Genomic DNA, 25,150 nt, shown 5'->3' with positions numbered 1-25,150 from the left:
GGCTGCAAACTTCAGCTACCTTCATGCAGATCACACTCGCTCGCACACAGGTCGACGGAGAAGAGAGACGTCAGACTCGAGGCTGCTCGATGGGGTCATTTCAGAGGGAGCGGGGTATTTCGGAGTGAGAGGAGAAGTGCAATGCAGTGTGTAGTGGCTGGATCTCTCCCCTCTCTCCCTCATTTATATGAGCTGAGCCTCTGGCTTAATAGCATGCAGGATGAAGAGAGTGGAAGCGCGGCAGTAACAGAGTGCCGCCCATATATCTCTGTCGGACTCCCTTATTTTCTCCCTGCACCCCCAGAAGTCTTGTGGTAGCTCGCCACGCTGCTGCCACCCCAGAAGAAGAAATAAATGGGACCGAGAAAGAAGGAGAGAAAAAGAAAGAGGCGAGCTTGTGACTCGTGAAGATGGAGGCCTCTGTTAAGTGCTGTGCTTGAAAGCCCGTCCGGCCTCATTAGCTGTCAGTTGTAACAATACTGAGCTGGCAGCGAAGACTGCTCCCAGTCTCGGTGCCATAAATCACAGGCTGACAGGGCCCTGACAGGGCTGGGAACCACCACACATGCAAGACTTGCTTATTTTCTGTTTTTTCTGCTGTTCCCTTTTCTTTCTCCTCCCTCTTTCTTTCTTTTTTTCCAATGCTCATTCTTTCCCCCCCTTTTTTATCCTTCTTTCCCTCGCCCTTCCTGCTCTTTCTTTGTTGTTACTTTTCTTTCTCTTTATCTCCTGTTCACCCCCTTCTTTCTGTCACACACGCTTGCAACACATTGCAGCACGTCAGCAGACAGCCTGGGACAGCCTGCATGCTCACGCACTTGCTTTTTGCAGCACTTTTTCTTTGCCTTTCCATACATAAGCGTGTTTGACAGGTAGGGATTTGGAAAAATCTGTGTCTTTTTGATGGATGAGATGTGGGTGCTGGGCCTGTGTGAAACACCAGCACAGTTTAAGCTGGACTGGTAGAGGTTTTACTAAACATGCTAATTATTGTTTCCATATCAGCTAAAATTACAAACTGACCCTTGTTTTTCTATCCACAGCAACATTTAGAGAAATCGACTGACTTGCTCTCTTGCCAAGTGTAAGTCGAGAAGATCAATAGCACTCTCACCCCGCCAAATATAGAACAAGAGTCAGCAGGCGATTAGTTTAGCTTAGCATAGACAGAAAATTTGATCCTGAAAGATAAACTCAACCAGTCTAAAGTAAAGCCAAAACTTGTTCTCTTTAGACTTTGCAGACGGCAAAATATTAGATAATCTGTTCATGAATGAACTTTAGGGTAGCTAACTTTTTAAAGCTTCAAATAGAATCAGAGGAGCGGTTTTCCCTATTTGCAGTCTTTATGCTAAGCTAGCTAACCACCAGCTAGCTGTAGCTTCAAATTTGCACCTGAAATAATTTTATTTGACTTTTCATCCCACTTTTAAACAGACTTAAAAGTAACCTATACAGATTTACACATCCAGCAGTTACAAAGCAACATTCAGAACGAATAGTTTACACTATAACAGCACAGTCTAGCAGCAGTTTACCATGCTGTGAGTAATGACGTAAAATCAGCATAAGGTGGAAGTCAGTCCAGAGGTGTGGCTCAAGCAAACAGTAGGCTTAACAAGGCAGACTACTGTTTGTTTCTCATTTCAAGAGGTTTATTTAACTATGACTTAAGTGGATATGTACCATTATGACCTTGACGAAAGGCATTTGATAAAAACTAAAAACTAAAGGGTACTTAAGATGTATAGAGCTGCAGTTTATTGCTCCAACAATGTCTCTCAAATTACATCTGTTAATTTACCTTTATTTCTTTTCTTTTTCTTTGAATTGAATATAGTTGCTTTAATAGACAGATATGTGAGTGGTAATGATTTTCTCAAGGTAGGAAAGGGTAAATAATGGCAAGGAACTTACACCCATTTGCTGAAGCATTAAAACCACCTGCCTAGGTCACTGCAGCCAAAACAGCTCTGACCACAGGACCTCCAGGGTTGTCCTTGTCCGGCACCAGGATGTTGGCAATGGATCCTTTGGGTCCTGTGGATCACGTTTGTTCCAGTCCATTTCACGGATGCCTGATCGGATTGGGATCTGGGGGGGTTCAGAGACCGGGTCAATGCCTCGGTGTTCCCCCAACCATTCCTAAGCAGTTTCTGCAATGTGATGGAGCACATTATCCTCCTGTCAGTGGTTTTAATGTGGTAGCTGATCGATGTGTTCTCTGCAACACTAAACCTAGTTGCTCTCTGTGTTAAAGAATTACAGAGAAACTGAAAAAGTGCATCTTACAAACACTGTAAGTTGAGTGGAACATCATCCAAGCCAATCCATCTATTTTTTGTCCACTTTAAGGTTGCGGGTTGGGGAGACATATCCCAGCTCTCACCGGATAAAAAAAACAGGCTGCGCCCTGGCCTGAATGTCAGTGTCCACGCTATCACAGTGCCAATAATACTTGCAAAGAATATCACCAAATATTTTCTTATTACGAAAGCAGTTAACACTGCGTTTTCAGTCTATCAAACAACAGCTGAAAAGAACAGCTTACTGATTTTGTAATGGGGCTACTAATGTGCAAAGACTCCAAATCCAGCTTAAAACGAGCGCTTTCACATGACAAGGATGTTATGGTTTTCCTATTACCGTGAGGTCAAGCGGGAGCTGCAACAGCCGCCTGCTGCCGTCACTTATGGTGACATGTGGTGATAGTGCTGATTTGTGTGACATGCTTGGAAAGTAAGGAAGTTGAAGAAAGCAGGGCTGTAGGTCATTAATCACTGATCTTTGACACATGAACACATCACTTATATTCCAAACACAAACACATTTATGAGGCTTAGTGTTGCTGAGTGTGCAGCTGCTATAAACTCAGCAACATTTATACACACATTAAGTGTGTGAAGCAAGTGAGTATAAATGCAGAAGAGCAGAGAGTGAGCTCACAGCAGAGCTAAATACTTTGTTGGACTCCTTCTTCAAACTCCTACACTCTTCTTTCTTTATTCCAGAGCTGCATATTTGCACCAAAAACTAAGAGCACTTATCTGGCTCTAACGCATTGCAGGTCAGCTCAGGTTGCATTTTGGCACCATCTTAGTTATGTCTGCTCACTGCAATCTTACGGTTGTTCCAAGTTTTAAAAAAACATTGGGTGAAATTCACAAACTATGAACCCCAATGAGTCGTCTCTGTGATGCGTCAGTCTTCAGAATGTCTTAAATACCTAAAAAAAATATGCTTAAGTTGACATGACAAATGTGTTAGTATCTTCAGTATCTTCAGCATCAATGTGAATTATGGACACTCAACAGACCATATAAAAGACTCTGTGATATTTCTTATTGGCTGGTAACGTCTCACTGGGGAGTCTTGAGTTGTGCATTTTCACTGACGCCATCTCTATTTTTCTAAAACCAGAGATAATGCACTGATATGATATCTTCCTCTGTGACTTTTACATAAGATAAATATTAACATCATATTGTATTTAATAAAATCAACATAGGTTTCATGGTCTGTCGCCCCCTACTGGTTGACTTAGGCAGCACTGCTTTTAGCTGACAATGGTTCATTTCTACCTTAAGGCTAAATATGATCACATTAAATAACTTCATTAGTTACTATTAATATGTGCCCACCCCCCACCACCACCACCTCCACCTCCAGTGTAACAGATGGCCGCCCCTCCCTGAGCCTGTTAAAAGGTTTCTTCCTGTTAAAAGGGAGTTTTTCCTTTCCACTACCACCAAGTCTTGGCCATAGGGAGTTGTCTGATTGTGGGAGTTTTATCTGTATTACTCTGGGGCCTTTAGTTGACAATATAAAGCACCTTGAGGCAACTGTTGTTGTGATTCGGTTCGATATAAATATAATTGAATTGAATTAAATTAAATTGTCACCCAACCTTCTAAATGTACTTTCGAGCCTCCTGTTGATATAAGTCCAGGCTCTTTTCAGTCTCAGTTTTCTGTTATAACCTATGAAAAAAATATTGGATTCTGCAACAGCTAAATATTCTCTCTCTTTTTTTCTCTTGAAAACAGCTGCCTGCTGTGCCCGATGATGGTGGTGAGACAGAACAGTGAAGTTGACAGTCAGGAAACAATGAATTTGAAGTTGCTGTAGATCAACAGCAGCTGGGAAGCAGCTAATTTTCTGTGGGTTTGTTACAAGAAGTCCCCTTTTTGTCACATAAATAAATGCCACTCATTGGAGTTATTATGATATTTATTATAGCAAATTCCACCCATCTGTTGCATCCTCTTTGCTCTATTTGGAAGCTAACACAAATGTCTTGACACCAATAAGTTGTGATTTACCTTTAAAGATTTGAAGATCCATCCTCCTTTCCTTTTCCCTCCTCTCAGCACCATCTGTACCTATTATCGTGTGAAAGTTTGGGATATCCGGCTCTTTGTGGTGCTTCAGAGACTCAGAGGATGTCCTGGCACAATATTACACAATTGGCCCCCTCTCTGCAGGGCTACATTAATCTTCCCCTGGTTTTAAATTTTTCCTTTTAACATCCTCCTCATGGGTGTCTCTCTGCTTTTGCTTCATGGTGAAATTTATTAGAGGTCCTGTGTGCTATTGTGTGCATGCGTGCCTGTGTGTGTGCGTGAATGTGTGGGTGGACAGGGTAATTGGTCCTGTGAATGTGCTCGACTCTGCTCAGGGCAAACGATGCTGCAGTGTACGTACAGTGTGGTGCGTAGCTGAGCTGTGGGGGTGTGGGAAAGCGATCACAGTGGACTTCAGAGGGAACTGAGGAAGAATGAGGAAATTGCGGACAGATAGGCCTAATGGTTGTGCTGAGGCAAGAGGTTGTAGGCCAACAGCTGCTAGCCATCCATCTGGACCAGCCTGCACCGCTAAGCAGTGACGTATTCACCTTCAGGGGACAAGTGTGCTGGGACTTTCCATCAGAGCTGGGTCAGTAAGTAATTGTAATAAATTCATGGAGTTTGTTTTGAAATCCCTTGAAGGCCTCATTTATTCCGATGCAATGAGAGGAAACATCATTTATGACTTTGTTGCAGCAGCAACAAGATACTAAAAGCAAAAAAACGTAAACCTTTTTTATGTATGTTTAACGGAACAGAGTTCTTTTTTTCTGGAGCACTGGAGAGCAACACCAACTTGTGGCAGGAAACACAATGAATGAATTCACATTCATTTTTTTAAAGATACTTTTTTTTCTTGTTTTTTACTTGTCAGAGAAACAATGTGGGACATGCTGATACCTATTTCCTTGAAAAACATTTCCACAGTGAAGTTTTGGTTTCTTTGTACTGGATGTGCCTTTCTTTCCCAGGTACTCTCAGAAATTAACATGAATCATTCCTAGAAAAGTTTTTGTTAGAAAAGACACATTTCTTTTCTTGTTTTCAGTAGCCAGAGAGAGAATGTGGGAGATCCTGATATGTGATCCTGATATTTTTCTGTGAAAAACATTATCAGTGAAGTTTCGGTTTCTATGTGCATGCCTTTCTTTGCCGGATAAGTATTCTCAGAAATTAATTTAATTCATACCTAGAAAAGTTTTTTGTTAGAAAAATAAGAACAATAATATGTCCTTAAACCATGAGATTTAATCTAAAAGCAAGAATTCAAACCAACATGTGAAACATTTCATTAATGAATATTAGATGTAATCCATGTGGGGTCTATAACTATTTGCATAAATAAGGTTTGGTTTTTAAATGATACTTGGAATGGACGACGTGACATAAACTAAGTGGAAAACTTGTAAACCATCCAGTACAAGAGTGTGGGCAGGAAAAAAAATATGGTAACACAGTATCTTTTGTCAGATACATATTTCCCCTGACAACTCATGGGAATACTATGCACTGCTACCAGCAACAGCAGACACGTCATTTTGTTAGTCAGGTGAAAAATGTCAGCTAACAGGTTTGGGCAAGTGAAGGAAAGTTTGTTAAGCTCGGACTGAATGTTTTTGGTTGTCATTAAGTGACAGGAAATTCCACAGAAATTAAAACTTCACTCAGCCTGTCTGCTCACTTGAGCTAGAATCGACGCCCTTATATCCAGTGCTATTCCTGCAGCAACCACACTTTCTTTCAGCTTAGGAAAAGTTTCACACATTATTCTACTTTGCTGAAAGTTGAGTGAGAAGACAGATGCAGGCTTGTTTTCTTTACACTGTTTAAAGGTTATAGTCTGAAGTTGGTTAGTTAGCTCAGATGCTGGTACCTAAAACAAGGGGAAATGGGTAGTCTAGCTTTGTCTGCTATCAGCAGCTCTAAATTTAACAGGTTACATGGTGTTTGTGTAGCTCATACAGAAGAAACTGTCACTTTCTGTCCCCTGCAGATAGAGCGATTCTACCTAATTCCCAGTTTCCTGGGTCAGTGCTAAGCTAATTGCTAAGCTAAGCTTCTAGACTGCCTGCTACAAGGACATGAGATATAATTAGCATGCCATATTCTATACCAAGTTATGTTGCTAACAGATCATCTGCAGAGGAATGGTTTATTTGAAGAGTTTCAGTCAGGTTTCAGAGCTCATCACAGCACAGAAACAGCTTTAGTGAAGGTTACAAATGATCTTCTTATGGCCTCTGACAGTGGACTCATCTCTGTGCTTGTCTTGCTAGACCTCAGTGCAGCGTTCGATACTGTCGACCATAATATCCTATTAGAGCGATTAGAACATGCTGTAGGTATTACAGGTACTGCACTGCAGTGGTTTGTATCATATCTATCTAATAGACTCCAGTTTGTACATGTAAATGGAGAGTCCTCTTCACACACTGAGGTTAATGATGGAGTTCCACAGGGTTCAGTGCTAGGACCAATTCTGTTTACATTATACATGCTTCCCTTAGGCAGCATCATTAGAAGACATAGCATACATTTTCACTGCTATGCTGATGACACCCAGCTCTATCTGTCCATGAAGCCAGATAACACACACCAATTAGTTAAACTGCAGGAATGTCTTAAAGACATAAAGACCTGGATGGCAGCTAACTTTCTGCTTCTTAATTCAGATCAAGCTGAGGTTATTGTACTCGGCCCTGAAAATCTTAGAAATATGGTATCTAACCAGATTCTTACTCTGGATGGCATTACCTTGGCCTCCAGTAACGCTGTGAGGAACCTTGGAGTCATTTTTGACCAGGACATGTCCTTCAACGCACATATTAAACAAATATGTAGGACTGCTTTCTTCCATTTGCACAACATCTCTAAAATTAGAAATATCCTGTCTCAGAGTGACGCTGAAAAACTACTTCATGCATTTATTACTTCCAGGCTGGACTACTGTAATTCATTATTATCAGGATGTCCAAAAAACTCACTGAAAAGCCTTCAGCTAATCCAAAATGCTGCAGCAAGAGTACTGACAGGGACTAGAAAGAGATAGCATATTTCTCCTGTTTTGGCTTCCCTTCATTGGCTTCCTGTTAAATCCAGAATTGAATTCAAAATCCTGCTCCTCACATACAAGGTCTTAAATAATCAGGCCCCATCTTATCTTAATGACCTTGTAGTACCATATCACCCTATTAGAGCACTTCGCTCTCGCTCTGCAGGCTTACTTGTTGTTCCCAGAGTATTTAAAAGTAGAATGGGAGGCAGAGCCTTCAGTTTTCAGGCCCCTCTTCTGTGGAACCAGCTTCCAGTTTGGATTCGGGAGACAGACACTAGCTCTACTTTCAAGATTAGGCTTAAAACTTTCCTTTTTGCTAAAGCATATAGTTAGGGCTGGACCAGGTGACTCTGAATCCTCCCTTAGTTATGCTGCAATAGACGTAGGCTGCCGGGGGATTCCCATGATGCATTGAGTTTTTCCTTTCCAGTCACCTTTCTCACTCACTATGAGTTAATAGACCTCTCTGCATTGAATCATATCTGTTATTAACCTCTGTCTCTCTTCCACAGCATGTCTTTTATCCTGTCTTCCTTCTCTCACCCCAACTGGTCACAGCAGATGGCCGCCCCTCCCTGAGCCTGGTTCTGCCGGACGTTTCTTCCTGTTAAAAAGGAGTTTTTCCTTCCCACTGTCGCCAAAGTGCTTGCTCATAGGGTGGTCATATGATTGTTGGGTTTTTCTCTGTATCTATGAAGCGCCTTGAGGCGACTTTTGTTGTAATTTGGCGTTATATAAATAAAACTGAATTGAATTGAATTGTTGCTAGTATTTTTTTCACATTATATTTGGCATTTTGACCTGTTTTGGCCAAAATGATGGGGAAATCTCAGTTAATTCAATTCAATTTTATTTACATAGCGCCAAATCACAACAACAGTCATGCGCGATTCATTTGCCGTTTGAACGCATAGGTGTGAACATCTCCTGCCCTGATAGCAGCGGGGGGAGGACTATCCTCCGCCCGTGAGCGCTTTGGAACGGTCGAGGTGCCCACCGCAGCACCCGCTGCTTATTGAGAGTAAGAGCGATACGCGCTTTCACATCAAAAAGTCGTCATAAATAAGCCTCCAATAACACCAGAAAAAGTCGCCAGATTTGTCACTAGTCGCTTTTTAGAAAAAAAGTCGCTAAGAGGGTCTGAAAACTTGCTAAATATAGCGACAAAGTCGCTAAGTTGGCAACACTGGCAAGTTGCACCTCCGAATCAATGTAATTAACAAAGATTCTTAATTTGAATATTGAAAAATAATACAATAAGAAAACGTAGGCCTATTTGCGAGAAAAACTGAACAAAAGAACAGTCTTAATACAATATTAAACATTCAATTTGCTAAAACTCTACAAGCTATTTATCACCTGCCCTAAAGGGAAAAATTAGCCATAGAGGCCCAAATTGTTTTTATTCCAGGCTTCAAACTGTTGATTTTCAATGTAAAATAAATATTCTGACAAGATTTTGTAGCCAGCCATTTAAAGAAGTACAGTTTTTCGTACTTCTGCACTGGCTTAAGGGTGTTGCATGTTCTTTACCCCGCTTGGTGCTTTTTGAAATAAGAGGCTGCGTTCTTGATTCGCACATTTTGGTTGCGTGCTATTTTGTCATAGTTCAAGGTCACTTAAGATCTGTTACATACAACAAACAGATAATATCTAGACATGTTCATAAATGCCCTAAAAGTAGCAAGCTGCTTACTCATAGTTCCAGGAAATCCTGTTTCTATTTTCTCATCAAACTCCTAGCAAACGTTGCCGGCTCTACCTTCACATTCATGCCACAGATATAGTAAATGACAGTAGTATTGATATTCTTGTGTATTTCTCAGCTAGAAAGCAAATATCTGTATTAATAACATGTCAGGCCACTGTCCTCTTAATTCTGACTGACTCAGACTCTGTTAGGTAATGTTATCAACAACACAGAGCAAAGAAACATCAGATAAAATCAGTTACAGCAGAGCAATGGGAGAAATATTTCTTATTCTGTTCAAGTCTCATCTGTGGGTAGGGATATTGGCAAGTGACAGATGAAAGTCTAAGTACTTCTGGACAGCTGTTTGATTCGTTCTGGATGTAACATCGATCCTGCTGTTGATGTTCAATCATGAAGCCCTAATGTAGATTAAAAAAACAACAACAACCTCCTCAGCTCGCCTTCTCTGTGTTGTGTTGATTCGTCAGTGCACAGGGCGAAATCTGATGAGGTGAATTTGCTCACTGCTCTCCTGTGTTCTCTGATCCCTTCTCGCTCCTCTGGCCATATGGACCAAAAACACCCTTTTCTCCCTCTACAGCCACCACACATATGCATATGTGCGTGCACACAAATACCCGCACAAACTCACATACACTGCAACTTAAGCACATACACCCTCTAACCTCACTATGGTCTCACACAGCAGGCCTGCCATAAATCAATGGGCAGGATCGTGTCTGCCAGTTAGACTAAACAAGAGCATTTGTGAGGATCTGCTCTTGCCCATTAATCATCTTGACAGCTTGAAAAACACATTTCCCCTTTAATGACTGTATTTGGATAATCAGCTCTGTTTCCCTTACCGCCCTCTCTCCGGCTCTCCCTCCCCTCCCATACCCCATCCCCGTTTCTTTCTTATTTTTTTGCCCCAAGCGCAGTCATAGGCATGTGGATAGCTTGCTATTAGAAGAGGGGAAGGTAGGGGAGGGATTGTAGAGGTGAGGGAGGGGTCTCTTACATCAAAAAAGGGTCCTCTGAAAAAAGTAAAAATAATCACGCTGCCCTGTGGAAAACAGTTTGGGTTTTTTTCACCCTCGCTCAACAAACCACAAGGCCTCTGCTTATATAAACTTGTGTATGCGAGCGCACACTCTCACACTGTTACAGTCCTGCTAAATCAAACACAGAGAAGTCATGGATGGCGTACAGCTGCTAACACAAACCATTGTGTGTAAAGATTTGTCACAAGTAAAAAAACAAATACAGTGACACGTGATGAGGAAGTGTGACGCACAGCGTGTGACTGGAGACAATCTGAGCACTGACAGGTTGAGACGAACAGGTCCATCTTTAAACACAACACAAAGGCAAGTGGCTATTAAAAAAACCTGAATTTACTTTTAATTTTCTAAAAATAGAGTTTGAAATTGCATAACTTGCTGTGTTTTGTGTAATTTTGCGTCAGTTATGTCCCAGTGAGACAAAATCAGAATGCATCTTTTACCTCCAAAGCACCAGGCACCCATCGATGTCGTTTTTCTGGGTTATACCTGGTAGGCCACTCATTAGCCAACCAACCAGACAAGTCACTGACTTGCTAGTGACTTGCGATTGAGAAGTCGTTAGAAAATGTCACAAAACTGAAAGGTTGGTACAAAAACTGGACTCAAGTACAGGAACCCAGAACACAGACAGCAGAAATTATTGCAGTGTTTATTGGTTAAACACAAAACTTCAAACGTGATAAGGGCAGAGGCAATAAAACACAGAACTTGAGTTGCGAGGCCTAGTTAACGTGGCTAGGTGGACGTGGATTGAGAGGGGGGGAATTGGGCCGGAGGTGTAGACTGGAATGTGGTGGTTAAGCAGTCACACTGAGGAAAGAGGACAACTGAATTAGGGAGGTAGTGGAGAAGCGCAAGATGGTGAGTATAATGCATGGTTTTCTTACTTGCAGGTGGAGAGAGTAAGCGTTGAGAGGAGGGGTGACGTGAATCCGGAGTGAGCAGGATGATGTAGGGATGGCTGACCTGAGTTCCCAGAGGTTCCTGATGGTATGCGGTGGCAGGAGGGCAGACAAGGCACTGAGTGATTTCCACTGAAGATGTTGGTAAGGTATCCTGAATCGGAAAGACGAGCTTAAGCTTGAAATTTGAGTCGTGGTGAGTCCAGGAACTGTGGCACAAAAAAACAAGGTAAGTGGAGTATTCACAAAGAGAGCTTGAAGCATGTGTGCCGCTACCAACATGAGTTGATGACGAGCTAGTGGTGAATGAACGTCAACGTGCGGCTAAAATCACTCTGACCCGATTGGCTGCGATCGGGTCACTCTGAGCCGATCGCAGAGTGACCCAGGCCATCTGCTGACCCAACCGGGGTCAGCAGATGGCCCGGCCCAGGGGCGGATACCGCGTAGACTCAGGAGCCTGACGGAAAATTCCATCCGCACACCCGGACCGTGACACCCCAATAATGATCAACATTTCACAAAACAAACTTCATGTTTTATTCAGTTTGACCTGACGCTAGCGACAGAGACCATAAAGTTGTCAGGAAAGTGTTTACTGAGGTGAAAGAGCAAAGGAGCCGAGGGCTGATTTCCCTCACAACTGAATGTATTTTTGCAACTGCATGAGTCACTGCCTGCCGGCCTTTAAAAATATTACGGGGTTAAGCCCCTTCTGCTTTGGTTTCACTTTTCAGACCCAGAAGTTGTATCCACTTTTTAATACTGCCTGTTGTCACAATTTGGTTCAAGGGTGAGTGGAGAAGAGTTGTCTTTTCAGGCTATTGCAGTGACCTGAATTCAACCTCATTTTGACCATTCACCATTTGATGTTTAACCATTGAGCAGTTTTATTAGAGGTCTAAAAACATGCTTCCCTTACCGCCCTCTCTCCGGTTCCACACCAGTGAAGTTGCAGCATTTTCACAAACCAATTCTGGTTCATCCGTTTCATTCAGCGGTCCACTTTCGCCCTTCTCATTCTCCGTCGCCGCCATGCTTTTTCCGCCATGTGCGTATAAAAAACAAAGGCACTGCGCATGCGCATTTTACCCATATTCTATTGTGATATTTCATTTTCTTATCATTGCCCAACATTAAACCGGTATTACCATGAACGGTATGATATGGCCCAGCCCTACTCCCACATGCTTAAACAGCACGATGGTGCTGTGGTTAGCGTTGCTACCTCAGAATAAGATGATTTCAACAAATCTGAGGAAGTGTTCAACAGAAAGATTTCTGTTTAAAAAATTCTTCACCAACTTTAGTTGTCTATTTGTAGACATTTTTTCAATGACTTCAGGACAAAGGTTTTCAATTTTCACTATTTTAACCAAATCTCAGTGTTCAAATGTCTGGGCACATCCTCTCCAACATCTTTGTTCCAGTTTTTGCTGGGTGGGTATCTGGTTTCTGTCCATCTGCAGGACAGAACAGCTTGTTAATGTAAAGAAATCAGGGGACCTGTTTCACACTGGGCCAGGCCTGTCCAGGGTCTCAGAGCTTCAAGTGCAGCAGCTTAGGGAGACATGGGAAGTGAAGCAGAAAGTGAGTGTGACTGCCATATCCACACACACATAATTTTGTCATGAATTACTATTCAAGTTTTTCCACTTAGTTTATGTCACCTGTTTGCTGATTAAAGCCTCACTCACACAGTTCCAGATACTGGTCGGCGACCCCCTTGCAGTGTGCGGTTGCTAGGTGAAATGTTTATCTCCTGAACTGTTGACAAGTGATTGCCAAGTGAAATGTGTCTCAAACAGAGGACCAAAAACTGCTTTGTAAGTACTTTGGTCTCGAGCAGATTGCTGATGCTTCTTGTAGGTTGTCTGGAAGAATCCAACTTATCTCCAAAACGTGCCATTTATTCTGAGCAGTTATGGACCTTGAAGAGGTGCAATAGAGATTGTTCATTGTTAAAGTAAAAAGTTGTGCCTGACTGCTGAAGTCAACATGTTTCAAATGGTGCAACTTCCAGTTTCTATTGTGAGCAGTGTTTGCAGACAAGTTGACAACCTCCATGCAAACTGTTGGCAACCTGCTAGCAATCAAAGAAGTGTTTTGGTGTTGTCCCATCACTTTGCAATGAATTTCACTCCAGTGACAGCATGCAAACCAGCAAACACTTGCTAACCAGATGTAAACATAACATAAAAATATTTTACTTTAGCAACTGGTGATTACCATGGGGTCACTGATTGCTAAAGCCCCCTGCATGAATGGGGCTCAATTTCGCAGCAACTGCCAGCAGCCACTCACAACTTGTTGGAGAACATACATTTTCCCTTAGAGTCAAACAGGCCTAAAGGTCAGGCACTGGCAACGTGGTAAAAATGGTTGCAAAGAGGTAAGCAGTGCTGTTCTTTATTCTACAATTACCTGTAGTTTGTATGGAAGTCGCTGACTTGATGGCAAATACTACTCCTTCTGGTTCACCTTCAAAGTAAAAGTTGAGCCTTTTGAAGTGTGTCAGTTAGGCACAACTTATACTTTGACACCAAGCGGATTGTGTTACTCTATTTCAATTTCCATTACTGCTTTCGGGTTGTTTAGCAAATATTTTCTGGCAAGTCAGGGGAATCTAATAGTGACCAAAGTGATCACAAGGAGGTTTCTGGTGTAGCCTCTTCTTGTAGTGTAGCGGTTCACACGTTTGCCTAACAAACACTCTGAGGAAGGGCATGTTGTAAAAACCTGTGCCAAATCAAACATCTGCTTTATTCTGACCCATAACAAATAAAGGAGACACTAAAAAAAGTTTAGTTTGTTGAGTTAGATCTTGATTTGTTGGGTAGTATTCTGTTTAGCTGATCTATGCGCCAGCTTATTTCATAATTGGGCGACCGTAGCTCAGGGGGTTGGGAATCGCATCTGTAACCGGAAGGTCGCCGGTTCGATCCTTGGGCTCTCTGTCCTGGTCGTTGTGTCCTTGGGCAAGACACTTTACCCTACTTGCCTACTGGTGTTGGCCAGAAGGGCCGATGGCGCGATATGGCAGCCTCTCTTCTGTCAGTCTGCCCCAGGGCAGCTGTGGCTACAACTGTAGCTTGCCTCCACCAGTGTGTGAGAGTGAATGAATAGTGGCATTGTAAAGCGCTTTGGGTGCCTTGAAAAGCGCTATATAAATCCAATCCATTATAATTATGTTTTCTTGGTTTTTGAGTAGATTACAAGCTGTTTTTTGAATAATATACTATGCTTCTGCCTCGGTGTCTTTTGACTACTTTGTCCCTGACAGAAAATGAAACTTGAATGGCGTCTTCTCTCTTAGCAAAAGGGAAGATAGCATTCTCACAATGATAGATATCAACTCTGGCACAGAGGACATGAGCAGTACCCAAACAAAAGGATTTTATTAGCAGTTGTCATTTCCACTTTAAATAACTGTTATTTATGCATCCAATATACCTAATGATTCATAGCTTTAATGCATTGTTACACAGGCTGAGAATAGCTCACATGTATTAAATTATATGTAATATATACAGATGTGTAATGTATACAGCAAACCTGTGTGTGTGTGTGTGTGTGTGTGTGTGTGTGTGTGTGTGTGTGCGTGTGTGTGTGTGCGTGCGTGCGTGTGTGCAGCTGCATACTACAGTGTGTTGACAGGTGGAATAATGCATATTTCTGCAGTGGTGTCTGAACAACACACAGCTGAGTGATGCACACAGACACAGTGTTTGGATCTGGCAGCTGAAGTCCAACTCAACTGACAGTCAGCTAACAAACATCTCGTGTGTGTTAAGTGACCGAAGAGAGACCTTGGCACACCCAGCCATTGCAAACACATTTAGACATACACTCACACAGACAATTTGTGATGAATTAATTCCAGTTCACATAACCTCTTATTAAAGATTCTAATCCTGCAAAAGAAAAAAGAAAAAAAGAAAGCAGCAGGAAGGACCATGAAATATGAAATGGAGACATAAAACAGAAATTAGACCCACAATGCTGACACCAAGCACATTATGACCACAGGCCGTCCCAAAGTGGAAGGAATACCCAAGTTGTCAGTCCGAGCATGAATCCTGATTGTCAGCAGCTGCTCGCTCTCCGCCAAGGCACGTTCGTTTCTGAACGGCCGTGACATCTTTGCAGCGATCTCCCAGCGTGGCGGCAAATGGAATCCAGCTGGACGCACGGTTCAAGCGCTATTAGCAGAGCACCGTACTGTAATTGAAACGTTCATTTCTCCACTGGTGGTTAGGGAGGGTATGTCTATTAACGGTGCTCGCTCTCACCACGAGAACTTTGTAGACCGCAGCAGCTCCGGGCAGCTTTCCACGTCGAGGCCAAGTGAGGCTCTCCAAGGTCAGGGCTGGATGGAAATCAAACCGAGAGCACTGTTTCTCTGTCTGCAGCTATACAGCTGAGCTGACAGCCTCTCTCAGTCACTAATCAATAAATAACTCAACCCCAAAATGAATTGTACAAACGATCAAGTTTGTACAATTTGTTCAGGTTCATCACATTTTTAGTTATGTATTAAATTTCATTTGTGTTGACTGTTGATACCTTGCATCCAATAACTCACAAGTTTTATATAAACTTTAGCTGTGTAAATGTGAAAATTACTTTAAAAAATTGAAGAATTTTTGGGTACAGACAAGCATTTAGACATATAAACATATAAGAAAGGTGATCTAAGTGACTCTGAATGTGGCTACTCTGAGTATTTAAAAACTGCTGATTTATTGGGATTTTCCCATGGATCCATCTACAGGCTTCACATGTCCAGAAAGAGAAAATATTCACTGAGTGGCTCTTATCTGCTCAAAAATGCCGTGCTGCTGTCAGAGAATGGCCAGACTCCTTTGAGCTGATAGGAAGGCAACAGTAACTCAAGTAAACACTGGTTATGACCAACATATGCCGTAGCGTATCTCTGAAGGCACGACATATCGATCGCTTGAAGCTGATGGGCCAAGGAAGCAGAAGACCACACCAGGTATGAACAGTTCGGGTTGTTGTCGGTGGTGTAATATTATGGGGGATGCTTTCTTTGCACACTTTCAGCCCCTTCAGCCCAACCGAGCATCATTTAAACTCCACAGTCCTCGTGAGTATTGTTGTTGGCCGTGTCTTTATGACCACGGTGTATCCAATTACAGCTCAAATCATCTCAAAATAATTTCTTGAACATGACAATGAGTTCACTGTATTGTCCATTTGAGATGTGGGGGAAGACGAGTTTCACATCATGGATGTGAAGCCGACAAATCGGATGCTGTCATGTCGGTGTGAGGCAAAATCTCTGAGCTGCATTTCTAGCATCGTCTTGAATCTATGCAATGAAGAATTAAGGTCCTTCTAGAATCATGTCCCACGTTGAGCTGACATCTTTAAATCCTTCCAGGCATTTATTAAGGCAGTTATTTGGAATTACTATCGCATTTAAATTTAATCTTGGTGGTGACCAGGACATCATTACCACATGAATAGAATCCAACTCGAAGCTGACAAAACGTGTTTAAAAAGTTGCCTGACTTTGTCCTAAATAGGGTTTTTAAAAACCTTGTATCCTTGGATATTACACTTCTAATGTTACTTCTTTTGTTGCTTAATTCTTCAACAGGTTTCACGGATTTCTCTTCCGGATAAAGCCTCTTCTGAAAAATTGGAGTCTTAGTCTTTTAGTCCTACAATTGGAGTTCTAAGACTGTAATTGGGAAAATCTGCCATTTATTTGAATGGGAATTAAATTTTTTATGAGACAGGACTGTATCGTAGCCCAGTGTCTTTGTGCTATTGTCCACAAAAACACATGACATTTCCAAGAGAGATGACCAAGACCCACCCAACTAAAGCTATGTATTGTCCACATGCATTTTATTTGTCAAAAGGTTTATTTCCTTTGATTAAGTGCACATGATTGCACTTGGAGGTGTTGGAGGAACTTGTTCCAACCACCTTTCGCCCTGCAAACCAACCTGGAAGTCTTTAATATGGCTTTTATTTTTTCCACGTAGAGCATTTCAGCATGGCTGGCTGCAGACGTGAATGAGAGCGGAATCGAAACAGGCATGTAGAGGAGTCAGTCACAGGGCTTATGTGGAGAAATAAAACAGAGATTGTGTGACAGGCCCTGATGAGGGATGTGTTCACGCCATCTGGGTTGCTTTAACACTGCGGTCACTGTTGGATGCCGAAGGCTCTGTATTGTGTCCTGATGTTAAACACAGAGGTGGTAGTCATGGAGTTGAGGTTAATGTTTTGTTCTGAAGACACAGTGAGAATGAGAGAGAGAGACTGAAAAACCCTTCTCTCTCTCTCTCTCTCTCTGTCCTGGCTGTCAGCAGAGACGTGAGCCGGGGTAGAGCTGGCGTCTAATTGAAGAGCAGCTCCACACCCTGTCGTCATTAATCACCGAGCCTGTCAGCCGCTGCTCAGGACCTCACAGTGGCACTCTGCACTGACGCACAGAGAGGAAAATATTAGTGCCCTCCAGCACCACCTCCACTGATACTACCTACTACTACTACTCTGATTACTTTCATTGCTGCACATTACTGTGCTGTCCTTATGACTAGAAGCACTTTCAGTCCTACACTGAATGAAAACATCAGCATTTTTTTCCCATTTTTTTGATATCGTATGAGTTTAAAGAACGTGTAACAAGGCTCACTCCTGTCTCTGATCATATGTTAGGATAAAAAAGAGTGCGACATCAGTGTTGTCAGTCAACTTTACAGCAAGAAATCATTTTCTGAGAAATCATTATAAAATCAAAGCATTGATTTTTCAAGTGAAATACAGAGATTTTAGAGGGTCGAGAATAACTTTATAATTTTTATTTTATAAGATACTGAATTATTTGGGGAAGTGTTGTAGTTCTTCCTTTGGGGTAACAGTTAAGATATACCCAGACCACATATACTGTATATAAAAGATGGAGATGGGCCCCCGATGACTCTTTTTTCAGAACACATTTTGAAACTTGCCATTGTAATTACATTTTCTATTTATCAATTAATTTACAACCATAGGTGACTGCCTTTCATTCATTTGGATGAAAGGGTGGAGTGCTAAGATTGCAGCTAATACTGGCTAGCTTGGTTAGCAAATGGCATCCATAAACTGTACATACTTGCTAATTAGTCCTAAGTAGCAAACTAATAAAACACTATAATTTCACTTTTTGAAAAGTGTGTACCACACTGCAAGTGCTGATATGACATATGGATAGACCCAATGAAAATACTCCTACAGGTACAAATGTGACAAACATGGGCTCCAGTTCACTAACTGGAATATTTTTTGTCTTAACCAGGCTGCAGATCTGCTGTAAAGACAGACATTTCTACATGGGAGTCTATAGAGGACGGAGTCACCCTCTTTATAAAAACAAGAAAAGTATTATTTTTAATCAAGCGCAACAAAGATTAAGCAGAGCAGAAATTCAGCAGAATAAATTTATATTTGTCATATTTACTTTAAAAACGGGTTAAATTACTTGGAAAATTGCTATTTACTGTGGAGTACCACAGTAAAGACACACTCAACCCACCAGAGTCAGATAGTGTTTCAGAAGAAATAAATTAACTCAGTTCTTTTTTTACAAATTTAACTCTTAAAAACATTCTCAAAGTCGCTTCATTTCATTATTTTTAGTGTGATGAAATTTAAATCTAAATATTTTTTTTTCTTTTTTCTTTTTGTTGTTTTTACAGTCATTTACATATGTGCTTGTGCTGACAGGCATAAGAAAGAGTTATTACTCATTCATACATGATCATTTTGAGCTTACGTGTACGTGTCTGCACATATCTCAGAGTATAAAGGCGTGCACTGTTTTGTTTCAGAACAGAGATATTTGGTTATGCTGAAAAATATCGTCAACTGTACCCTTATTTAAAAAAATCTCCATTTTTGGTGAAAGGGACATTTGTGTAAGCACTCTGTGAACAAAAGATCAGTGCTGGATACACCCCCCCACACACACACACACACAGTCTTGCGGAGGCGACATAAATGGAGTGTGTGGGTGTTGACTCAGCTGTGAGAGTGTGTGTGGGGGGAGAGAAGATAGATGTAGGAGATTGATGAGCGCCGGGATAGGGAGAATAGTGAGGCATTTGATGAACGAGTGTAAACTGGCAACAGTGGAATTAATTCCACCACCCTCCCGACAAGATTGAAAGTTCTCCCCTCTGCGTGACCTCCAAGTGTGAATCATCTTCAGATTCAAGCCGGTGTAACCAGGTCTCTGTGCATAGTTTGTGAAACAGCATCCCAGCAGCTGCATAGATGTGCATCAAAAGCAAGAAAACAGTGACGATCGCTTCATTTTTCACCTGTGTTTCACCTGCACAACTTTAGGGGGCAACATAATCCACTACATCTCTAGCACCACAACTCTGCAAGTTCCAAAAGAAATGCACTGCATCCTTGACCTATTTTGTCTAGACTACTTCATAAATGACATAAGAAAAGCAAGAACATGAAAGTAAGTCTGTCCTCTCTCAGACAAGTGCCTGGCTCTGGTTTCTAAAGGAGAAAAATAGGCGTATTGTCCCAAAGAGCTATCCAGAGTGGTGATCAGGGCGCCGTGACCTTGCTGGTGTGGCAGGGGCTGGATGTGGTTTGGGAGGGTCATCCATTTTGTTAATGGTCCTGTCAAGTGACACCTGTGCTTGCCTCTCCCCTGTCTGGAGTGCTAATGAAGCGCGAGAGTGGAGGAGTCTGGGAGTCGGGGTCAATAGCCACCTTGGAGACCGCAGCCACGGCGCTCTGCGCCACCTACGCCCTGTCAGCCAAATAGAGTGGAGCCACAGATACATTATCAGGGCTGAAGCACTAATGGCAGTGGTGTGGCTTTAAGATAGACCGAGTCCTTCCCTTTAAATTAGCATCCAGCAGCTCTGAGTGGAGAATGCTGACTTCAGTAAACCACGGGGCAGCAGCCAAACAGCACAGAAAATGGCTCTTCGCATCAGGACAGTGGCCTCCATGTTTGCGGTTCCTGCAAGAGAGCCGGCTCTCCTCAGGGGAGGTGTCAGCACATTGATGAATATTTCTCTATTAACCGCCTCCCATTGTCAGCTCTGGCCTTTGTGTTTCAGGCCAATCCGTCAGAGCGTGAGGAGCTCCCAGGTCGACGTCTCCCTCAGGTCATTATTGAAGTCCCAGTGACCCGGCACAGCCGTCCTCTTTGCTGAGGTGGCTGCTTCCAGGCCTCACAAACAAGAATCAGCAATTAAGCGCAGCACCCGCAACAACAAAAGCAATGCGGGCATCGAAGAGTAGGTGGGATGAAAGTCTTCAGAGACTCGCTAACAGGGCTAATGTGACCCGGCGTGGCCTCTTTAGGACGGCCCTGTCAACTGATATGAGCCATGAAATATTACACACAGCCACATATAGCGCGGCTGTGAGAGCCAGTATGATAGATGGGCTTAGATAAGTGCAGTGCTGCAGTCTGGTGAGATTTACTGTGTCCTCTGATGCTCGAGACAAAAAGATACTTCATGGTGCTATATATAGAATAGAAAAGAGGAAAAAAAACAAGTTGAAATGCAATCATGTATCATTTATTTAACAAAATAAGACTTTCTCCTATTGGTGGGATAGCACAGCCATCATTGATTTTTTTTTTCTTTGTATATTGTTTGTTTGTTTTTTTTAATCTCTGCACCATTTGTTTGGGAGACTGTAGCTTGCTGACCCCATGTAAGCTTGAAAAAATATTACATCTTTGCATATGTACAAATAAAAATAATGGCATTGTTCAAGATAATTCTCAAAGACATGCAATTCTCCAGAGTCTGAATAACGCAGTGAAGGATGAGGAAAAAAGAAGACAAAACAGCAGTAAGGAAAGAAAATTAAAAAAGAGGTTCTCAGAATAAAACCTCACAATCCATCTTCATTATGGTGCAACTTTTTTTGTGTGTGTATGATAGGCATAATGGTAGTATACTTAAATCATTCCTTTTCAGTTAGAATTCATTTGGACAGCAAAACTTCCAACCCCCAGGAGTTGAATACCAAGCGCTTGAGTGAAAAATAAATACAGACTTTTTAAGATCTAGGAGAGATATTGAGAAAAACAAAAGAAATCAAGACAAGTTTATCATTTTTAAGCTCTGCTTCCCACCCGTCTTGGATCACCAAAGTCTGTTCTTTCTCTGCTGCTGCAGTTGATCCATCAGTCTTTTGCCTTTGGAGCACCAGTCGCAATCCTGAGGCTAACAGGTGGTGTTCCTGGCAGGCAGGCCAACAGGCACGATGCCCTGTACTGGTGATGACCCCAATCTTGACTATCCATCTTCAGGGCTGCTCTGGAGAATCCCAAGCTGGTGCCTGCAGTCTGTGGGCATCAACGCAGTTTTGGATGTCACTGGTATCCAAGGGCTGAGGCTGAGCCCAGTCTCTGACTGTAGAGGGCATAGGGGGAGTAGTAGGCTGAGGAGGAGGGCAGGGATGGCATGGGAAGTCCTGGGGCTCCTTGCAAGTGGGATTTGCTGTAGGGGTGGTAGCGTGCCAGACCCAAACCAGGGGAGCCACGGAGGGAGAAGGAACTGGGCAGGGTACCCGGGCTGCTGGGTGGGGGCAAGTGGAGATGGCAGGAAGCTGTAGATGAAACCGATGACGGATAGGCAGACAACAACTTAGTGTCCACCATACCAGGCAGGGCTGTGTGGGTACGCAAGTGGGCCAGCAGCTCCTCTGATGTTGCAAAACGCTTGTCACAGGGACCCCCAACAGACACCCAGTTACAGGCATGAGGCTGCGGTTCATTAGGGAGCATGAAACCATACGTGTAAAGGGGGTGGGAAAGAGAGGGGGTCGTGCTGGAGGACAAGGAGCTAGAGTGTAGAGAGTGAAGGTGATGTGAGGGGTAAACCAGGGGAAAACCAGACTTGAGGCTCGAAGGGTCATGGACGCAGGTGGAGCAGTTACTGCCTCCTAGGTGGGGTGCATTGGGGTAACTCAGACAGTAAGGGTCCCGACATAAACTCTGCATCAGAGATGGGGGTGAGGCTCCAGTGAGTGGGCTGGAGCTGGGGTGCTTCCCTGAAAGTCCTAAACCCAAACTAGATTTGGTAGGATCCAAGCCAGGGACAAACTGGGACGGGTAGCCGGCATAAGCCCCGACAATGGAGCCATGGTAGCCCATAGAAGCAGGGGGTAGGGGGAAGACAGAGTGTCCTGGTTTAAATGGGGAGACTGGGGCGATGTGCCCTGAGCCCAGACTGGACTGTGAGGAGGCCTGCGGGTCAGCCTTGCTCTCTGGCCGCGGGCTGCTTGCAGAGCTGGCGTTGCTGGAGTTGGCGCTGGCCCGTACGTGGCTGGAGTTGGCTAACTGTGCACCATCCATGCCTGACTTAGCTGCATCTGAGTCTTTTTTACCAGCGTTGTTGCTATTACTGTCCGAGCTGGCTGGCTCTGAGCTCCCAGGTTTGCTGTCCACGTGTGGAGCCTGCGAGTGTGGTGGGGGCTGTATGGAAGGGGAATGACTTTGTCTGTGGGGCTGGCTCTGACTGTGCAGGGGAGGAGAACTAGAGCCGGGTGACCGTGAATGGGGAGGGAAAGATGGACATGAACCACCACCGGAGCTTCCATTTGGCACCCTGAAAGACGCTTTATCTGAAGGCCCCTTCGTCACCAGAACATCCTTACGGCAGTCGCCTGATGACTTGGAGTAAGGCTTGAAGCTGGATTTGTCCTCCAGGGACTGGTGCTGTTCTCCGGACTTGGATGACCGGCTGGAGGGCTCCTTGTCTCCCAGACTACCGGAGGAGAGGGAGGCCAACTTGGAGGAAGAGGGGGGGTCTGGTTTACCAATTTGAGAGCAGGTCTGTGCCAGCAGGGCCAAAGGACTCTTCTTGGCATCCAGCTGAGGAAAAACAAAAACAAAAGCAATAGATAAAAGATTTTTTTAAAGCAAATCAAACATTACACCATAAAACCCATACAGATAAAAAAATTTAATTCCGAGATATTATATTCTAATTTTTCAACAGTGAAATGAATAAAAGACGTCAGAGGGTGAAAGTTGGAGCAAAGTTTAGGTAAAAACGAAGAAAAGAAAATGAAAAACATCGTAAACATTCCATAAATACAAACGGAACGATTAACAACGTGGTGTTAAAGTGGCGATTTTTTTAAAAAAAGTCTATAAGTTGCAGTCATTTTGTATTTATAAACTCTGGTGTTTTGCATTTTGCCCCCAAAAAACTGCCGTGCGTAAAATGGCGCAGACGGGATTTTCGTCGGATAACATTCCAGCCCTCCTACACCCGTGGATTTAAGAAGAAATAATTCAAATTAAGAAGAATAAGAAAAAGGCAAAGAGAAAAACGACATCTGGTGCCGCAGACATATCTTAATTTTTTTTTTCTTATCCACTTACTTCAATACTGGCAGGCGCGGATGTGAGAGGCTGGAGGTACTCCGGGTGCAGCAAGTGGCCGCTGTGCGCCGTCAACATCTTTACGATCCGGATAGGAAGCCTTTTAGCCTGGCGCGAAGGATCCGAGGGAGAAAGACAAGGAGTGGGTGTGGGAACGGACGGTCTCTCCGCTCCTGTCCGGTGTGGATCGTCGGCGGCGCTGCGTTCCGGGGACTGGCTGCGTAAAAGCGGTTCAGGTCCACCGGGGAGATCTCTCATCTGGATCGGGGCGCAAAGAGGGACGGAGGCATGTAACGGGTGGACGCGGGGTTCACTTTCATTTAGAAGCACATTTCATGGTGATGAACTTTAAAAAAAAAAAGAGAGAGAGAGTGCAGTAATCCACAGGGCAGTGCGTTGTGCGCGTCCTTCGTGTCGGACCAAAGCTGGCTCTACAGAGGAACAAATCGCCCAAATGTCATCCTTTATGGGGCTCTTTAATATTACCCGTCAGTTATTCCTAAATATTCCTTATCCAGTGTTGGAGAAGATGGAAACAAAAACACCACAAGTAGTCACTGCTCTTCAAAATAACGGGTAAGTTGAAGGAATATCCCCGCAACGGACAGAGTGTGCGACAGTCCTCCCGTGTGCGTGTTTCTCTCCCACTGCAGCAGCCTCACAATACCTCACTTCTTCCACATACTAAAGACGGGAAGGGAGGGATTTCAAAGCAAGGAGCCGCCGTCCAATCATAAGTGCCCGCATTTACAAGCAGGGGCGGAGCGAGGATGAGGGAGGAGAGGGGCGTTTGTCTCCCGGCCTCACCCTCTTACCCAGGGCTGTAATGTAGGTGGAAATCTGTGTCAGTGACCTCCATAAGCCCAGTGCAAACTACACATAAAGTAGCAGTAAAATGTTTGCACCACAGATCTGAGAGCAGTTTAAGCAGCAGGAACTTTATCCACAGTGCTTCCACACGCAAACGTCTCCCGACTGCTGGGAACTAACTGCGTGTGTAGTTTTCTGTTGAATGTACCCAACGCCATTATTGGAAATAAGGTACGTGTAATTCAAAATAATAATAACCTACTGTCCATGGGCATTTCTGGCATGTTAATAGCTTTATTGCATTATCACAGCCCCGCTGCCATCTCTGCTGGACATAACTCAATTTTTCCAGCTTAGAGCAAATTCACATGATTCAAGTTTTATGTATTTTGCTGTGACAGCACATGATATCTTTCCATCTTGTTTTGTGCATTCACGTCCCCGCCCTCTCAAAACACTGGCATGTTAAGAGTTGAATGACAGTTGCTATTGTAATTATGAGAAATGCATGGTACTTTGAGAGCTCTTCTCCAACTCATACATGCTTATAAAATAAAACTGCAAAAGAGTCCCTCCTTGGCTGCCAAATTAGTAAGCCAGTAATTGAATTTCATTTTCTATAAAGAACAACGAGCTGTGCTTTATGGGGATTTCCATCCCGGTTTAAACGCCACCTCCTACCAATCAGATGGCTTGGCTCTAACTCCCCCATCCATAATCCAACATATTACAACACTGTAACAGTCAACATGTTTAAAGTAGTTTCACGGGTCACTGATTACTGGCTAAAGAGAAATCAGAACAGCCTTTTCTTCTGAGGTTAAATAGGTAAAACTTGTTTGACATTTCACAGCACAAGCCGGCCTTATCA

At 43.2% G+C, this 25,150-nt stretch overlaps 1 protein-coding gene and 1 long non-coding RNA gene across 2 annotated transcripts; one reads left to right on the top strand and one right to left on the bottom strand.

Annotated features, from left to right (window-relative positions):
- The first annotated feature begins 189 nt into the window (after window positions 1–189).
- LOC120745384 lies at window positions 190–12,084 on the top strand. Its single transcript, XR_005698618.1, has 3 exons — window positions 190–872; window positions 4,047–4,935; window positions 11,055–12,084. It is a non-coding gene; the product is annotated as an uncharacterized LOC120745384 (long non-coding RNA).
- Window positions 12,085–20,622: 8,538 nt separating this feature from the next.
- znf703 (zinc finger protein 703) lies at window positions 20,623–24,127 on the bottom strand. Its single transcript, XM_040050137.1, has 2 exons — window positions 23,470–24,127; window positions 20,623–22,953 (listed from the first exon to the last, which is right to left on the bottom strand). Exons 1-2 carry the CDS (start codon window positions 23,725–23,727, stop codon window positions 21,451–21,453), a joined length of 1,761 nt encoding a protein of 586 aa, XP_039906071.1. The 5' UTR covers window positions 23,728–24,127; the 3' UTR covers window positions 20,623–21,450.
- Between the last annotated feature and the right edge of the window lie 1,023 nt (window positions 24,128–25,150).

The sequence above is a fragment of the Simochromis diagramma genome, unplaced genomic scaffold (genome assembly GCF_900408965.1).
Source record: "Simochromis diagramma unplaced genomic scaffold, fSimDia1.1 OVJJ01000159.1, whole genome shotgun sequence".
NCBI lineage: Eukaryota > Metazoa > Chordata > Actinopteri > Cichliformes > Cichlidae > Simochromis > Simochromis diagramma.
The sequence above is the reverse complement of the archived record's forward strand: the minus strand, read 5'-3'. Positions and strand labels throughout refer to the sequence as shown.